Genomic DNA, 16,227 nt, shown 5'->3' with positions numbered 1-16,227 from the left:
ATATATATTTATGCCTTCCGCGAATGGGTCAAGCAAGACAAAGATGGAACAGACAGGTGAAGGCACCGGTGTGGCGGAGGTGAGCAGGACGGAGGCCGGCATGCGGGTGCTGCTCATGCAGCTGGCCGAGGCGGCAGCGCTGGAGCGCAGTGCCGAGCGGGGGCGGGAGCTGCTGGCCACCGTCGTGCACGCCCTGAGGACCATCCTCATCGCCCTGCGGAAGGAGGAGTGCTCTGACGAAGGTGCCGAGGGGCTGCTCAAGTCGCGACGAGCCCCCTTCCTCCGTCTGGACTCGTCTGCTCAGGAGGTGGCCGACCTGCTGGCCCTCCGCATCGCGACCCCACTCAGGCATTCCCCCCCCCCCGGTCTCCCAGACGGAGCCTGCAATGAGCGCGCTGGGTTGGGCTGACCTGGGGACGACCGCAGGTTTCTGGAGTATGTCGGATACGAAGACACGGCCGATGGGCTGGTGCTGAGCGACCCAGACGCCGCGGCCGACGGCATTGAGAGTACGTACGCCGGAAAGGTGACGAACACACGACCACCAAATTCATCGCTGACGTCGCTTTTCTCTCTGTCTCTCTCTCTTGCGTGCCTGATGAAGGTGGTCTGAAGGCGCTCGAGTGGTTCGAGCAGCAAACACAGGGCAAGAGCGACCAGGCGCTGTTGACCGCCAGCCAGAGTGGCCACAAGCAGTCGTCCAAACCCAGCGTACCGGTGACCTGCTGCCTCCTGTGGAAACACAGCAACTCGACACTAACTCAACAATACACTAAACTGATCGCGTGCATGGCATCGTGCTGGTTCGAATGCAGGCCATGACTGACATACTCGACGCCCGTATCGGCGACCTCCTCATCAGTCAACATGAAGGCGCACCCGAGGAAGGTAATCGCGTCGCCGTTGTGCAAGGGAGAGCGTGGTGGCTGGGTGGTGGAACGAGGCACTGATCAGGCGATTACCAACCAGATCGCTGCGTCGGAGCTATGCTTGGCTGCATGATGGGCGATGCGCTGGGAGCCGGCGTTGAGGGATACACGTACGAGATGATTCGAGAGATGTTCGTCAAAACAGACGGCCGGTACGTGTGTTGCATTGTCGACGTTCACGTTTTACCCGCTGCATTGCGGGAGTATGCACCTAATGTCGTTCTTCGTGGCCCCAGGGCGCTGAGTTACATCAATGCCACGCACATGGGCGTGCGTAAGCTCGGCATGCGCTATGGAATGTACACCGACGACACCCAAACGGCTCTCGCCTTGGCCACCTCCCTCGTCGAAAACCAAGCGCTCGACCCTGGTCACGCAGGTTTGGCAGCCTGATGGCACCATCGTCTTTGCTATGATGCTTGGCAACGCCTTGCCCCTCACTCCGTTTCTCTTGTTGTTGTTTCTCGCCAGCGCTCCGTTACTACCAGTTCTTCTGCACGCCGCCGCAGAGGGGCTACCCGCCAACTGCTCAGGCCGTGTTGAAGGCCATCGGCCAGGACGTACGTTTTGCCACGCACGCACGCACAAGCTGCGACTGACATATGTTGATACAGGGTGCGGACTACCGCAAGACCGGCACGATCGCGTTCCCTGACGGTTCGTACGCCAACGGAGGTGCGATGAGGATAGCCCCGGTCGGCCTGGCCTTCAGGAACGCTTCGCCGGCCGAGCTGAGGGAAGCGGTGCGGTGGGCCATCGTCTCGTCCCACGTCCACGCCCAGGCGATCGACGGCGCCTACCTCCAGGCGCTATCAGTGGCGATGTGCACCCATATGTCCGCCGAGCAGCGAGACAGCTTCGATCCTCGGGAGTACCTGGAGACCATGAGAAAGGCGGCCGCCACTCTGCCCATGAAGAAGCGCATCAAGGCGCTCGTGCTCAAGTGCGTCTACACTCCAAGTTGCCAGTCCTTGCGTACTCACCTCGGCGATCACCGTCTCCAACAGGCTTGATAACGTGCTTGCGGGGAAGGAGGTGCACGACATGGTTGATGTGTTCGACGAAATCGTGGAGGACGACTTCCAGATCAAGGCCGTGGACGCCATGGCCGTAGTGCTGTGGGCCGGTACGCTACGGGCGCGACCAACGACCGCCACCTTTGCTACTCTCCAGATCTCAGAGAAGTGTCTCACTGACCCCTTCCTGTCGCGGCAGTGGCGCGCTATTGGCGGGACCCGGCTGATTGCATCATCCGAACGGTAGGCTTCGGCGGGGACACCGACACAACCGCTGCCATGGTGCGTTCTCCTCCCTTCTCCTGCGCGCTGTGTTGGTGTTGTTCGCCGGCTGAGCCGGCTGGTGACCAGGTCGGGGCGATCATGGGCGCCATGCATGGGACGAGCTGGATGCCCAAGCACTGGTACGACAACCTGGAGAATGGCGACTACGGCCGCGACTACTGCATACGCATTGCAAGGTACCTGCACGCACAACACAATTTGCACAAGACCCAAACCTGACGCCAGCGGATGCGCGGACACTACTACAGGGGACTGGCGGCGTTGGATCTGCATCAGGTGAAGGGCCAAGGCGAGCACGCCGTGGAATGGGTCTGATAGAAAGTTGGCGAATAGCGATTGTTCTCGGAGCGCACTTCTTGAAACCGACTTGTTTTGGGCACACCAGAACCACAACCACAGGTGAGAGCACGACTTACCTTGGCTGCACCTCGCTTCCACCACCCCTCCACCATCCCCTCCGGACCGTCCACCTCCACCTGCTCAAAGAAAGCACACGTGTATTCACCTTTTTCCAAGCAGACCTCAGTCAACGTAAAGCTCCTGCCGTGGATGCGGGGCGATACCATTGCAAGCATCTGTTCTCGCATGCAAAAGATGAAAGATTAGGGAGGCGCGGCAAGGTGGAGGTCAGAGCGAAACAAAATACCTTGGTGGGGTTGAAATTGAGAGTTTACGATGCGAGCGCCACATTTCGGGCAATCGCGGCAGCAGGGCATGATATGCCTGATGCTGGCGTTCGTGTGGCACGGGCAGGTGCAGAAGTCAGTCGGAGGTGTGGAAGACATGGCTGCCAGAAGAGAGGATGCACGAGCTCTGTGGGTGTACCTGAGTTTTTGCTGGTACGAAACACGTCTCGAAACCATTTCAGAACTTGTTTCAACAACCCGAGCGAAACTTGGTAGACAGCCAGACGACCATCAACCTACTACCACACGTGAGAGTGGCGCCTCGATGAACAGCGAGTGCCGTTGCGGGTAGAGCACAACCGCCCTCTTCTTCTTCTTCACAACGAACCAGCAACAGTGATGGCAACGAGAGGCAGAGGTAACCTCCTCTGACAACACAATCGACATTCACCACTGTGCTTACTCTTCTCTTGCTAGGCGGCATTGATCAAATGGACCTGGGCGGCGACGTTGACTACCATGAACTGGAGCGCAGGCAGGGTACATGCTACACGTTGGCTGGTCACCGCTGCTCTTCGCCCACCCTAAAAACTCAGGTGAGATGGCAACCGCCAGAGGCTATGGCAAGCCTGAGGTCGGAATAGCGCACAGGACCGACATCTCCTACGACAAGGACAGCAGTGTCTTCAGGGAATGGAAAGATCAGTCCCTGTGGGCTGGCCTTCCCGACGTGGACAAGTACGCACTCCCTCCTTTGTGCCCCTAATATGCCCAGTGCTCATCCACATGTTCATGTCACACTGCCAGGGTCTACTACAACCCCAACATCGACGACCATACCTTATGGCGTCCTCGCTGCGACATCTTCGAAGAGGAGCAGGGCAGGCTGCGCGTGGAGTTCGAACTGCCAGGCGTTCCGAGGTTACAGCTTCTGCTTGCCGCCAATCATGGGTTCGAGGTGTGTCTAACGATGCGGGTTACAGGGAGGACATACACCTGTCGATCAAGGACAACCTGCTCACGCTCAGCGCCCTGAAGCCGCAAACGAGGAGGGAGGAGGGAGGGTTCTACCATCAGACGGAGAGGCACTTCGGCCGCTTCTACCGTCGCATTCTCCTGCCGTACAACGTGGATGCGGACAACGTCAAAGCTCACATGGATGGCGGTGTGCTCAAGGTAACTCCACGAGGCTTACGGCTTACCTGTCGGCGAGCTAGTTGCTTACTTGTTGTTCACGCGACCTTCAGGTCCATCTCTACATTCGCGGCAGAGTGAGAATCGAAGAGGAGGGCTATCCGGCGCTGCAGACTGGTAACTCTTCCCGATGTATATCTCCTTAGGAGGGGTGTATGCTGACCTTTGCCCGATCGTGGACAGACGCCGACACCACTGCAGGCGCCCAAACGTGAAAGGCTGGCGCAGAGGGCACGCAGCAGGTTCTCGGTTATTTCTGCCCTTGCGGCAGAAAATCAAAATAAAATCCATTTGGGTTCATTTTTTTTCATCTTGCACACATCGACAACAATGGAGGGCAAGGACGCCGAAGTAGAGCAGATTGCAGGTCCGTTGGTTACCCTCTTCGTAAAGCTTAATTATCTGACAATAATGCATCTTGAAACGTTTCATTCGATTACAGAGGAGACGGAAGCCGAGATTCCCGAGGAGATCCCTGCCATGAAGGCCAAAGAAGTCCTTTACTGTGGTGGTACGTAGTGCCCGATTGCAATGCACAGTCAGCATTTCCAAATCTTGATGTACACCATCTCATCCGTGTGTGAATTAGTCTGTGGCCTGCCTGCCGAGTACTGCGAATTCGGACCTGACTTTAATCGATGCAAGCCGTGGCTGATCGAGCACTGCCCCGAGATCTACCCTTCGCTGATCAAGAAGGAAGGCGAGGAAGGCGAGGAGAAGGGTATGCCACCGCCACCAGCACTTGTGGAGGACAGTCGCTACTCCTGGCTGTGACTTCTCAGAGAAGTCTCATCATCGTGTTTGCACATCAACAGAAGGAGAAGGGGAAGAGGAAGAGAAGAAGAAGTCCAAGCGTGGCGGCAAGGGAGTGGTGAAGGCCGACAAGGGACCCCAGAAGGTGCGCCCTTACAGTCTGGCGAGTGCTTTGCTCTGGCCGGAATGCCTTCCTCACGTCGTCCTTGGCTTCCGTCACTCCACCACTAGGGAGGCAAGGACGCCGAGTTGACCATCACCACGAGCCAGAAGAAGGGCAAGAAGATCGTCACCACGGTCTCTGGCCTCAAGGGATACGGTCAGACTCATCCCTCTCACATTTGCTGCCTATGTGTTTTTTCGCCTTATTCTCACTGCCTTCTTTCTCCTCGCTCTGGGTCGTGCAGGCGTCAACCTCAAGGACGCAGCGAGTGTGTTCAAGAAGAAGTTTGCGTCGGGCGCGTCAGTCACGAAGGAGGGTGACGTGGACATTCAGGTACAAGCTGTTCAACCACGCTTGTCCTTAGAGGACGCGGTTAGTTAGGGATGATTGCTGATCTTTATGCGCTGCAGGGTGATCTGAGCCGCGAAGTCAAACAGCTTATCGTGGAGAATGCCGAGTGGAACGTGCGTCGCCCCGTTCTTGCGCTCCACACACACGCATGCTAACCTCACCATCCTCTTCGTTTGTGTGTAGATCCCGCGAAAGTCGATCAAGATCGTGGAGTCCACCAAGAAGCGACACTGAGCGCCACCTCTTCACACTAAAGAGAGAGAGAGAGAGAGCCACCGCAAATGTGGTGTCCGTTGCTCGTGGTGTGATGCAGCGTACCCAATAAACACCTGCAACGTTGGGCACCAACACGTTGGAATGCGAGGCACGCAGCAAACGCAACTCGCGAAAGGCCCTTTCTCGACTTGCGAAAGGCGTCGCAACACAACAGGGCACATGAAAGACACGGCTGCCAGCAAGTCGGGCAATGGCCTGTGGCAGGCCCTCAGTCACAGCGCCCTCTTTTGGTGCAGATTAATCTCTACACAAAATCTAACAATGCAGGACATTTGCAATTCAACAAACTAGGGACTGACTTCACACCGGGGGGGGGGAACGGGGCAGGGTGTTCACATGGATAGCACTTAACATAGCGCTCACCATCCTCAACAAGAGCGTCTTCCAGTTTGTTAACTTTCAATACCCACTCATCCTCTCTGCTTCACACATGCTGTGTACAGCCTCCTCCGCCCCTTGCATACACTGGTCTCATGCTTGGCCCACCACTTGCGCTCACCCATACCACCTTGATACCTTTACACTGTGGCTGTCGTCTAGGCACCTATGTGTTCTGTATCCTCATCTTCCACGTCTTCAAGTGGCTGCCGGTGGACACCACCATCCTGCCCTCCACCATTCGGAAGATCCAGATGCTCTCGCTTCTGTTCACCCTCAACATATGCGCCGGCAACGCGAGCCTCATGTATACGACCGTCAGCCTACGCGAGGTCCTTGCCCGCTCTGGGTGACGACCAGCACGGCAGTAGCTAACTTTGACCCGTGGGGAATGTCGAGTGCAGGTGGTTCGCTCGCTCACTCCCGGCATCACGCTCGCCTTTTCCGTGTGGTTGCTGAAGAAAAGCGCCACCAAGGAGGCCATCGGGTACGCGGGTCACCCGTGCTTTCTCGTTCTGTTTCATCTGCAGCTCACCCAGGCCCAATGTTGGTGCTTGTGCTCGCAGGTCGTTAGCCGTCATTGCCGGTGGTGTAATCCTCACAACCATAACCGAGCTTGACTTTCACGTGGTACTGGCCCATGACTCTACCAGTGGATTGGTGGGCATTTGTTCAGCTGATTTTCATGTCTTGTACAGGGTGGCTTCATCATCCTTATTATCGGATGTGTACTGGCTTCGCTTAAGGGAGTCATGACGAACATGGTTCTCGTCGGAACGGGAGCCGTCCATCCTCTCTATGTGCTCTATTTGGTACCCGACACCCTTTCCGCTGCATGGGCGCGTGTTTCTCTTGTGGCTGACCGGCGCGTTTAGATGTCGCCTTTGGCGCTGGTCCAAATGCTCGCGATGGCGGCCATGTTCGGTGAGGTTACGGGTCTCATGAACGCGTGGGACTCCCTACCGATCAACCTGTGCGCTGCTATGATTCTTGGCACTGCTGTTATGGTGCGGCTCCTTGCCCACCATGGTATCGCGTGCACTCTAACCGTTGGTTGCGAGTAGGCTTTCTTCCTCAACGTCGCCAACTTCAACCTGAACAAGATCACCTCCCCTGTGACTGTGTCCGTCGCTGGTTCCTTCAAGGTAAGTCTTTCCGCACCTGTCGTTGGGGTTTGGAGGTGCTAACCACAGTCCTCATTGCCTCCTACAGGAAACGCTCACCATCGGCCTCGCGTTTGTGGTGTTCAAGAACAAGGCCACACCATTGAACCTTTTCGGTACCTTCTTCCTGCCTCACCAAAAAAAGCGTAGTGCTCACGTCCCTTGCTCATCTTTTTCCCCTTGTAGGCATCTTTATTGCGCTCACCGGTACGGGTATGTACCACTACTTGGCCCATGGCCGAAAACACGAGGTAGAGTCAAAGAAGGACGACGAACAGAAGAGCACCGACGGTACTCTCTCTCTCTCTCTCTGCTGGCGATGGTCTTGCGTGACTTTGCTCATGGCCGACGAGCCGTTCCAAACAGACTCTTGGAGCGCGGTTACGGTCGACCGCCCAAGCATCAACAACGAGCGTGGTCCACAGGAAGAGCTTCTTGATGACAACCGAAAGGGAAGAGCCTGAGTCATCCGAAGGCCAACACCGCAGTGTCTGTTCGTTCAGATTGAATGAACCGCAGTTGCTTGCACACGCTTATTAGTTGTCGACAGCAGGCCACTTCGGACATTGACGTCTGGGTCGGGCAGATCCTGCCTAGATTCCGCCCATGCTTCAGCTTCCAGCAAGGCGGGTCACCTGCACCTTGCGCCTCGGCAGACTGGCCGGGCTGTGGGCGGCTTCGTCTTTTCTGCACCGATCCCAAGGTACAAGATGACAACGCTGCCTGCGGTGCCCATCGGCACGAAATGGCCTTTTCCAGGAGACCGGGAGAAGGAGGAGATCACTCGTATCATGAGCCGGCAAGGTACATCAGCCCTCCTCTCGGATCGGGAGCCAGCTGGGAGAACCGCCTAAGAAGGTGGGCTGGCGCAGACGAAGAAAGAGAGCTGCACGAGAGGCGGGCCTTCCTGGACTGGAAGGACATCCCCCGCTGGTCTCACTTGCGCGACGTGGATCGGGTCTACCTTGACCCATACATCAACGACCGGTACGCCCCACAACGGCCGTTTCTTCCAACCGGTGGCTCAACACCGCCTCAGCCCTCTTTGGATGCCGAGGGTGGACGTATTCGAAGAGGACTCTGGCCACATGAGGCTCGAGGTAGAGCTGCCTGGGGTCCCCAAGTACGTTCGCCACTGCTAGTCGTGTGGTGCCTGTGTTAACACTATCCACATTTTCGCACGGGCAGGGATGATATCAACGTGATCGTCGACCGCAGCGAGGTCACGATCTGTGCCCTTAAGCCGCACACCCGCAAAGAGGCTCGCGATGGGCACCTCCTGCGCGAACGGCACTTCGGTCGGTTCTTCCGCCGTCTCCGATTGCCCTACCTGTACCACCTCCCCACCATCCGATACATTGCGATCAGGGTTAAGAATCCGTGGTTGATCATGTGAGTGCAGGATCGACGTTGCAGGCGTCAAAGCGCACCTCACGAACGGCCTGCTGCACGTGCATCTGCCTCTCGTCTCAAGGCCAGCCGCCACGATCACCATTCAAGAGGAGGCCAGACCCTGAACTGGGCTCTAGAAACAGGATTTTTCCCACATTTCAGGGAACAGGCAGGTCGCTGAAAGATGAGCGCATTGATGCTCGCGATGGACACGCATCAAGAATAGATAAAAACACAGGCAAAGGACTCTTCCGAAGCAAGAAGATAAAACTTTACCAAGGGCAGGCACAACCCACATGAACAGGGTCTACTATTGCCTCCCCTTCACGTTTGCCTTTTGGTGTAGCTGCTCATGCAGTCGTGGCCACAGGCAGAGGGGTTGTGGGACCGGCTGGGGTCAGCATGCTGTGGGTTTCAGCGAACGCTCATGGGCGCCTCTAAGTCTAATGCCCTGCCGTCAAGACCCTCACACTACCCGGACTTCGACGAACTAGAACTGTACACCCTCCTTGGCTGTGACGCTCGCGCAAGCTGAAGTGTACGCTCTTTCTGACCGGCTCGTGCTTAGGTGCTGCGCAGAGCTCAAGAGCGTCACCACTGTGAGCTACAGAGAAGCCTTCAGCAGGTGTGTCTCAATCGCATGCACGCGTTTCCTTAGTTGTCATTGCCCAGCTCTATGGGGACTGAGTCCATGCACTCACTGCGCGTCACGCTTCTCTCTGCCTTGCATTGCACTGCGCAGATACGAGGGATACTTGCGCTCGTTCGCTCGTGACTACCTGGGTTTGTGGTCCTCGTCCCTTGCCTTCTTGAACTTGAATAGCTTACAGTGCATGCGCACGAACACACAGAACCGCAACTGGAAAGTGTGGGCTTGTGCACCTACCTTGCGGCACTTGTCAAGTGCTGGGAGCAGTTCTCCATCTACACGAAGTCGGTCATCATGCTCATGCAGCAGCTGCATTACTCAGACCGCTACGGACCCATGGCAAAGCAGGTCTTCATGAAGCTGTTCCTTCAGAGCGATCGCCTGGCTCGGGTACGCAGTCTGACCGTCTGCTCATGCAGGCCACGTCCTCATATTGACAATGGCATCACACAGGAACTGCAACGCGTACTGCAAGAGGGACGCTTCCTCGATGACGAAGAGACCAACCACCACATCGTGAGCACGCTTGTGGTACTGAACTGTTCTTTCTCTCGGTCAAGTCTCCTGTTTGCTGACGCAACAATGCTGGCCGGGGAACGACAGCTGTTATCTGAGATTGGCTACAACAACGAGCTGTTCGTCAAGTACTTTGAAACCCCGCTGATCGAGCGATGCGCGGCAGACGCCCGCCTCCGCCTCCAGACCTCATCGGTGACCAATTACTTGGCTTACGTACGCACTACTACCCGTGTCTCGTGACTACCACGAGGTGATGAATCAAGTAACATGTCTCGTCTCCCCAATCTGTACTGTAGGTGGACTCGTTATTCCATCGCTTTGCCTTGTCAGCTTTCTTTGACTCGACGAAGGCCAAGTTCTTGCATACCCTGCAGCAGCGGTGCGCATTTGTTGCTCTCCACTTGTTTGATTGAGGCACGATCAGCTGACCTCCACAACCTGCCAGCTATGTGTACGATGTACAGGAATACGTGCAAGAAAAGGTGGAATCCGAGTGGGAATCGCTCTTTTCAAGCGGCAACAGGCAAGGTGTTTCTTTCCCATGTCCTTGCAAACGCCTCATCATTCATAGCCTCATCATCTCAATCGCATGCACACAGCTCTATCCCCGTTGCTTAGCAACATTCGGACGCGGTCCACTACGTCTGTGTATCAAGTCCTCTGTAAGCTCTTCAGGAACAGCGTTCGCAGAAAGGTTCGCGTGACTCTCTTTCTCCTCTGTGCTGCATTTTCCAGCTCCCCAGAGCTGAGACCGGTTTGCGCTCTGTGGCTGCAGATTGAAGACGTGGTGGCCATGCTGAAGGGGAAGCAGCTGGGGAGTTTGGACACTCTCAGCGTTGTGAATTCCATGATAGATGCCTACCGCTACTGCCACGGCATGACTTCGAACACGGAAGACGCCGGTCTGATATCGGCACTTCAGCAGGGCACGGCTGAGGCGCTCACGGTGGAGTGGAGCCTTCCCAAAGAAGAGCAACAGGGCCGAGGACGTCTCGTGGAGGAGTATCTGGCCCACTTCTGCCACAGACTTCTCTCCAAGCAGTCGGACAAGGTGCGTCCCTCTCCCAAGCCAGAAAGTCGCTTTGAGCTCACATGTGCAGCACAACGGGTTCAGCTCTTCCAAGCGGATCTAGTCGAGGAGATTGTCGATGGCGTGACGGACCTCTACCGCCACTGCGCCAACAAGGACATTTTCGTAGCGCTCTACCAGCGACACTTGATCAAGCGGCTGCTCTTGTACACTTCACACACCACACACACCACACACCTCTTTTGCTCGTGACTCACAAGTCAACGTGTTTCCCCACGAGCAGGGAGGGGTCATCAGCAACCGAAGACCGGGAGTTGGCGATGCTGTCGCGTCTCAAAACAGGTAAAATCACGCAACTAGAACTGGCTCGCAAGCACATGGGGAGACTCACTGCCCGTAATGTATCGATACAGCCACGGTTCGCACCATTGGCGATCTGTCCGGACTCCATCGTTGCGACATGGCCGTGCGAGAGGTGTACCAATCGGCCGAACTCAGCGCTCGGTTCAAGGCATCGCCGTTCGCTCAAGGCCTGAGCACGGACATCAACGTCAAGGTACACGAGTAGCCATCCTCAGCCAAGGGAGCTTTTTTGAGCTCACTAACCGCCATCACCACCGACCCGACCTAGGTCATATCAAGCTTCCTGTTCCCCTACCAGTTCAAACCTGTCGCGCTTCCTGTCGAGGTATCCCTGACTTCTTCTTGCCCCTAACGGACCCTCATGTCAACTTACCCTCCTTACCAGTTTTTGCACGCGCAAGAGAGATACACGCAGTTCTACACAGACTTGACGGCCAAATCTAAGAAGCTGTTCTGGATACCGGCTCTCTCGTCTGCAGTCGTCTCGGCTTCGTTCACAGTACGCCCGGCCTTCGCTCCTATTGTGTCCCAACTTTATCGGCGAGCACTCATGTGGTGTTGGACCAAGCAGAAGGGGAAGAAGGAGTTCCGTGTATCACTGCATCAGGCGTCCATATTGTTCTTGTTCAACGACAGTTCGGCGCTCACCCTCAATGATATCCTGCGACACACCAAGATGGGTGCGTACTTGAAGCCGTTCCATTCTGGATCTCGCCGAGATCACTAACTCGACTTCTCCTGTCCCACGGTCATTGTGCGCAGACAAAGAAGAGTGCGCGCTTCTTGTCAAGCAATTGGTAAAAATCAAGCTGATCCTGTCGGTGAACGCTGGGGGAGACTCCAACGCGGAAACGTTTCAAGTCCACGATGCCTTCGCCAACAAACGATTTTCGATCAACCTCAACGCCGCCCAGCTAAAGCTTGCGGTGCGTCTCTCTTTGTGCGCGTTACGTTGAGGCCACCGCACACTCACAAGCTCCACTGTACAGAAAGGAGAAAGCGATCAGGCCAGGGAAAGCGCGCTCCAGAGTCGCCGCTACTCGGTACGAGTCACCCTGAGCGGTCGGTAATGCATTGTTTTGTTTTCCACTGACGGCCTCTGTGCAGGCGCAAGCGGCGGTCGTGCGCATCATGAAGTCGAGGCGGGTACTGACACACAACGAGCTTGTTAGTGAGACCATGGCGCAGCTCAAGTTCCCCTTCGAGGTACGTACGCCGGCGACATAGGCCGCACGAGGGTAATCTGTGAGACCTGGGTCGCTCATCAGGTTTTCGGTGGTGCAGATTGGGTGGCTGAAACGAGTCTTGGAGGCACTCATCAGCAGCGGTTATATGGCAAGAACGACGCGAGCCGATCAGGCTGCCTACGAATACCTGCCCTAGACCTTGGTTCATGGTCACCACCACACCCACCAGCTAACGGAAGAAGAGACCTTCATGTCGACTTCTGAGCTCGGGCTTTGGCCAGCTTTTTTCGTTGCTTGTTGTATTTTATTTCAATTTACTGCTCAATCGCAAGATGACAACCCCGGAGATGCCTTCCTACAAGAGCGAGAGGTGGCTCAAGCAGATGGGTTGGGAAGAGTGCGTAACTGGCCGACAAGAATCATTACCCAATTTTCTAAAATTGCAGATGAAGAAAATTGGGTTAATTTCGTTCTGATTCCTGCAGGGGCAAAGGTCTGGGACGTAATCAAGATGGAATGTCCGAATACATCAAAGTCTCCAAGAAGACTGACACCTTTGGGGTGCGTTGAAATTAATTTTGAAAAAAACCAAAACCAAATTCCAGATGAATTAACCAATCATTTCCCATTGCTGTTCTCATTTGCAGATCGGCGGGTCACGGTTGACGGATCGCGATAGGCAGGGCTTTGGCTGGTGGGACAACCTTTACAACAAGGCCGCCGCCAGCGTTCAAGTCGATCCCACCGTACACACTCCAATCTTCACTTCTTCCGCTCCTCGCTCACACCTAATGGCTGACAACGTGCACTCGCCCATGCAGGCGGCACCGACCATAAAGTCCAACGCGAGCGCTGCCAAGTCGAAGCCGACCACCAACTACGGCGCCCCGAGCTTCGTGAAGGCCGAACACAAGGTACACGTGCGCGAACGTCTCACCGGCACCATCACATGGACCCGCCCGGCGCTAAGCCATGCACGCACGCGAACCACCACTGCAGTACCAAACGCTGGCCGACAAGGCGCAGGAAGAGGAGGAGCAGAAGAACGGCGATGAGGAGAGCAAGCCCCAGCAGCAGCAGACCATGCAGCAGAAGTTCCCGCAGTTCTACGGCGGCGCGTTCGTCTCCGGTGGAGCCTTCGTTCTCGGGGCTTCGACGAAGGACAGCAGCGATAGCGATAGCAGCGACAGCGACGACAGCAGCGACGACGAGGAGAAGAACTATGCGTCGGGCCTCAACGAAAACGATCTGCTCGCGGTCTGCGGCGGAAGGGTACGCTTCAGCGCCATCAACCAATGAAACCAACCAACCAGGGGCTGACCAGTGGTGCAGATCCTGTCGCAGTGGAAGTACCCGGCGCAGGGCCGAGCGAAGCGGTTGGCCGAGCACGAACGGCAGTGGAAGGAGAACCGCGACAGAGAGCTGGCGCTCGAGAAGGAGAAGGAGAAGAACGAGGAGCAGGGACAAAAGGAGAAGAAGGAGAAGAAGGAGGAAGTGGTCCCCGTGGCCACGAAGGACAAGACGACAGAGGAGGAGGAGACAAAGAAAGAAAAGCGGAAGAAGAAGGAAAAGAAGGAGAAGAGGAAGAGGAAGGAAGAGGAGAAGAAGAAAAAGGCGAAGAAGGCGAAGAAGGAAGAGGAGGGAAAGACGAGCAAGGTGAGCAAGAAGCGAAAACGAGAGGAAGAGGAAGAGGACGAGGAGCCGGAGGAGAAGGAGGAAAAGGAGGAGAAGAAAGAGAAAAAGTCAAAGAAGAGCAAGAACAAAAAGGCCAAAACGACGGACGACAAGGCAGACAAGAAGAAGAAGAAAGAGAAGAAGGACAAGAAGAAGAGAAAGAAGGAACAAAAGTCGAGCGAGTGATTCGGAGAACGTAGAATAATACTCCAGTATCCTTTCTTGCATACATGCCCAGCCCCAGTCTCACGCCTCGCCCTTGATGACGTTCTTGAAGTCGCGCCGCTGGACCTTGCGGTAGCCCTTGGTCTTGCCCTTGGACTTGTCGCCCATACCCTTGAGCTGCCACATGCTTCCCTGTATTCAGACATCGTCACGCAGTGAGTGGTAGGCGACCGCCGCGCTGTAACACAATCAACGTTGGTTCAGAACTCAGCAGTACCGAGGAGTGCAGGCAGCACATGCACGGCGAGGTGTACTTCCAGTTGGTCTCCCGGTACATGGGGTATTGATCTGCGCGCACCACGGATGTGGTCACCACCAGGCGGGTGTTGTGACAAGAAAGGATTTGGAGCCATGGGGCTGTGGAGTACCCTTGGCGAACGGCTTGTGCACGATGAGGCGCCCCTCCTTGGGGGTGATCCGCCACTTCTCCTGCGACGTCAGCACCGTGCCCTCGGAGGTCTGTCCCTCCTCCTCATCTGCGTTCTCTTCGACGCCTTCTTCCTGTGGAAGATCCTTGTTCTTGCAAACATCGTTGCCTTGCTCGTCACCACTACCGTCTTCTTCATCGTTCTCATCCGCTTCGTCATCGTCTTCTTCTCCTTGCTCTTCACTTTCGCTGTCCTCATCGGCACTGCTGCAATCGCTCTCTTCCTCGCCCAGAGACTCCTGGCTTTCGCTCCCGCTTTCCACCGGACCCTCCGCTTCGTTCTTTTCTCGTGCGTTCTCCTCGCCTCCTCCTTGCTCAACGCCCTCGTCTCCGCGGCGCCGGTCCTTCTTCTCGGCCTTGGGCGCGTGCCGTAGCTTCCGCTGCTCGCGGCGCTTGCGGTCCTCCGCCTGCTTCTCCCGCCGCGCCTTCCTCGCCAGCGCCAGCTCCTCGGGCGTTTGCCGCAAAGCCCAGCTCGACCGCCGGACCTCGTCCGGGTCCCGCGGGGCCAACACCGCCCGCTCTCCCCCGCAACCGGCGCACACCGACACCTCCACCCGCGTGTAGTCCCTGCGCACACATGACGTGACGTCAGCATTCACCGCTGGTTCGGCCAACGGAGCGCAAGAGAAGTATAGCGCGCGCACCTTCCGCGCTTCTCTTTGCCAAAGCAGCCTTTGGCCGGGACGGCCAGCCCAGTCACCTACCACGCGACCAAAATGTGTACCTGAGTGTTGGATCCCGCTCCAGAGGGCTGCTGATGAGATCACGCACACACGCACCCGCCATGACAGCGATCCGATCACGTCGCGCTGGTGTACTTGCACCTCCATCACCTCCTTGACGCTGGTCGGAGTGTCTGCCGGCTGCTGGTCTCCGTGGTCGTCGTCGTCAGAGTCGTGGGAGTGCGCGAGCTGCTGCTTGAGCTCTTCCACCTGCGCCCAGCGCTTGCCCTTGTTCAGCGAATACGGCACCGCCTCTTCCTGTTCAACCGCGGGTGACCCAGTCAGGCCACCAACCACCCACGACCCCCGGCCACAAGAAAAGAGGGGAGGGGCGGTACGTCGGGGAAGGTCAGGATGGCCTGGCGGGTGTGGAACAGGTGGTCGTAGCCGTTGTTCCTGACCGTAGCCTTGGTCTTGATGCCACGCTTGCCCCTGGTTCGCCTCCTCTCCTCCTTCACTCTCTCCATCTCCACGTTCGTGCAGATTCTTCGCAATCCGACACATTTTCTTTATTTTGTTATTAAATCAGTACTTATCTGAAGAGAATACGAGAAAACGAAAAATACGCAAAAAATGACTGGTATGCAAGCGGCAGTTTTGTTTTGGCGGGAAACTGCAAACGCAACCATACCAGAATTGCTTGTTGTTGCCATTGAGCAAGCCGATGGAGACCGATTTCTTGTCACCAGCTGGGAAGGAAAATGGGAGCAGCAATGTGATGGCGTCGACGCCCCTCTCGTGGGATGCCACGCCGTCGCCCAATTGCCTGTATTCCTCGATTGCTACCCTCACCCTGGACTTCACATCTTCACCATTCCTTCCTTTATCGGCCGCTGCACCCAGACCCGTACTGAAGGAACGGAACAGGGCCGTTAGCGCGTCCCCAAAAGCTAGAGGTGCCTATA

The 16,227-nt window shown here is 56.4% G+C and overlaps 9 protein-coding genes across 9 annotated transcripts; 8 read left to right on the top strand and 1 right to left on the bottom strand.

The window, feature by feature from the left end:
- Positions 1 to 43: 43 nt before the first annotated feature.
- ACA1_323390 (uncharacterized protein) lies at positions 44 to 950 on the top strand (the record flags this gene model as incomplete). Its single annotated transcript, XM_004341124.1, has 4 exons — positions 44 to 294; positions 427 to 509; positions 605 to 711; positions 816 to 950. The coding sequence occupies 4 exons, from the start codon at positions 44 to 46 to the stop codon at positions 948 to 950; spliced, it is 576 nt and encodes a 191-aa protein (XP_004341172.1).
- A 51-nt stretch (positions 951 to 1,001) lies between these two features.
- ACA1_323380 (ADPribosylglycohydrolase superfamily protein) lies at positions 1,002 to 2,545 on the top strand (the record flags this gene model as incomplete). The annotated part of the gene is made up of 8 exons (XM_004341123.1): positions 1,002 to 1,081; positions 1,166 to 1,274; positions 1,439 to 1,489; positions 1,544 to 1,872; positions 1,937 to 2,055; positions 2,145 to 2,227; positions 2,297 to 2,406; positions 2,479 to 2,545. 8 exons carry the CDS (start codon positions 1,002 to 1,004, stop codon positions 2,543 to 2,545), a joined length of 948 nt encoding a protein of 315 aa, XP_004341171.1.
- Positions 2,546 to 3,347: 802 nt separating this feature from the next.
- ACA1_323370 (Hsp20/alpha crystallin superfamily protein) lies at positions 3,348 to 4,265 on the top strand (the record flags this gene model as incomplete). The annotated part of the gene is made up of 6 exons (XM_004341122.1): positions 3,348 to 3,396; positions 3,453 to 3,594; positions 3,664 to 3,777; positions 3,840 to 4,032; positions 4,104 to 4,167; positions 4,234 to 4,265. The coding sequence occupies 6 exons, from the start codon at positions 3,348 to 3,350 to the stop codon at positions 4,263 to 4,265; spliced, it is 594 nt and encodes a 197-aa protein (XP_004341170.1).
- Positions 4,266 to 4,380: 115 nt separating this feature from the next.
- Positions 4,381 to 5,551, top strand: ACA1_323360 (eukaryotic translation initiation factor SUI1 family protein; the record flags this gene model as incomplete). Its single annotated transcript, XM_004341121.1, has 8 exons — positions 4,381 to 4,417; positions 4,493 to 4,561; positions 4,640 to 4,771; positions 4,866 to 4,948; positions 5,035 to 5,122; positions 5,211 to 5,299; positions 5,377 to 5,430; positions 5,501 to 5,551. 8 exons carry the CDS (start codon positions 4,381 to 4,383, stop codon positions 5,549 to 5,551), a joined length of 603 nt encoding a protein of 200 aa, XP_004341169.1.
- A 201-nt stretch (positions 5,552 to 5,752) lies between these two features.
- On the top strand, positions 5,753 to 7,598 carry ACA1_323350 (uncharacterized protein; the record flags this gene model as incomplete). Its single annotated transcript, XM_004341120.1, has 11 exons — positions 5,753 to 5,823; positions 5,921 to 6,030; positions 6,134 to 6,303; positions 6,376 to 6,458; positions 6,538 to 6,601; positions 6,670 to 6,783; positions 6,847 to 6,978; positions 7,036 to 7,116; positions 7,184 to 7,250; positions 7,321 to 7,425; positions 7,501 to 7,598. 11 exons carry the CDS (start codon positions 5,753 to 5,755, stop codon positions 7,596 to 7,598), a joined length of 1,095 nt encoding a protein of 364 aa, XP_004341168.1.
- A 246-nt stretch (positions 7,599 to 7,844) lies between these two features.
- Positions 7,845 to 8,530, top strand: ACA1_323340 (uncharacterized protein; the record flags this gene model as incomplete). Its single annotated transcript, XM_004341119.1, has 4 exons — positions 7,845 to 7,938; positions 8,007 to 8,121; positions 8,174 to 8,257; positions 8,323 to 8,530. The coding sequence occupies 4 exons, from the start codon at positions 7,845 to 7,847 to the stop codon at positions 8,528 to 8,530; spliced, it is 501 nt and encodes a 166-aa protein (XP_004341167.1).
- Positions 8,531 to 8,953: 423 nt separating this feature from the next.
- Positions 8,954 to 12,470, top strand: ACA1_323330 (cullin family protein; the record flags this gene model as incomplete). The annotated part of the gene is made up of 18 exons (XM_004341118.1): positions 8,954 to 9,024; positions 9,095 to 9,151; positions 9,269 to 9,309; positions 9,378 to 9,565; positions 9,629 to 9,706; positions 9,779 to 9,907; positions 10,159 to 10,222; positions 10,438 to 10,745; positions 10,809 to 10,930; positions 11,008 to 11,066; positions 11,138 to 11,280; positions 11,356 to 11,412; positions 11,473 to 11,586; positions 11,659 to 11,767; positions 11,850 to 12,013; positions 12,077 to 12,130; positions 12,195 to 12,293; positions 12,372 to 12,470. The coding sequence occupies 18 exons, from the start codon at positions 8,954 to 8,956 to the stop codon at positions 12,468 to 12,470; spliced, it is 1,956 nt and encodes a 651-aa protein (XP_004341166.1).
- A 136-nt stretch (positions 12,471 to 12,606) lies between these two features.
- ACA1_323320 (Gpatch domain containing protein) lies at positions 12,607 to 14,134 on the top strand (the record flags this gene model as incomplete). Its single annotated transcript, XM_004341117.1, has 6 exons — positions 12,607 to 12,671; positions 12,760 to 12,835; positions 12,922 to 13,020; positions 13,096 to 13,188; positions 13,274 to 13,546; positions 13,607 to 14,134. 6 exons carry the CDS (start codon positions 12,607 to 12,609, stop codon positions 14,132 to 14,134), a joined length of 1,134 nt encoding a protein of 377 aa, XP_004341165.1.
- Positions 14,135 to 14,194: 60 nt separating this feature from the next.
- On the bottom strand, positions 14,195 to 15,789 carry ACA1_323310 (uncharacterized protein; the record flags this gene model as incomplete). Its single annotated transcript, XM_004341116.1, has 6 exons — positions 14,195 to 14,305; positions 14,391 to 14,461; positions 14,542 to 15,167; positions 15,245 to 15,300; positions 15,380 to 15,580; positions 15,661 to 15,789. The coding sequence occupies 6 exons, from the start codon at positions 15,787 to 15,789 to the stop codon at positions 14,195 to 14,197; spliced, it is 1,194 nt and encodes a 397-aa protein (XP_004341164.1).
- Positions 15,790 to 16,227: the final 438 nt, after the last annotated feature.

Source organism: Acanthamoeba castellanii (genome assembly GCF_000313135.1).
Source record: "Acanthamoeba castellanii str. Neff unplaced genomic scaffold scf7180000084468, whole genome shotgun sequence".
NCBI lineage: Eukaryota > Discosea > Longamoebia > Acanthamoebidae > Acanthamoeba > Acanthamoeba castellanii.
This window is presented reverse-complemented; position numbering and strand designations above follow the sequence as displayed.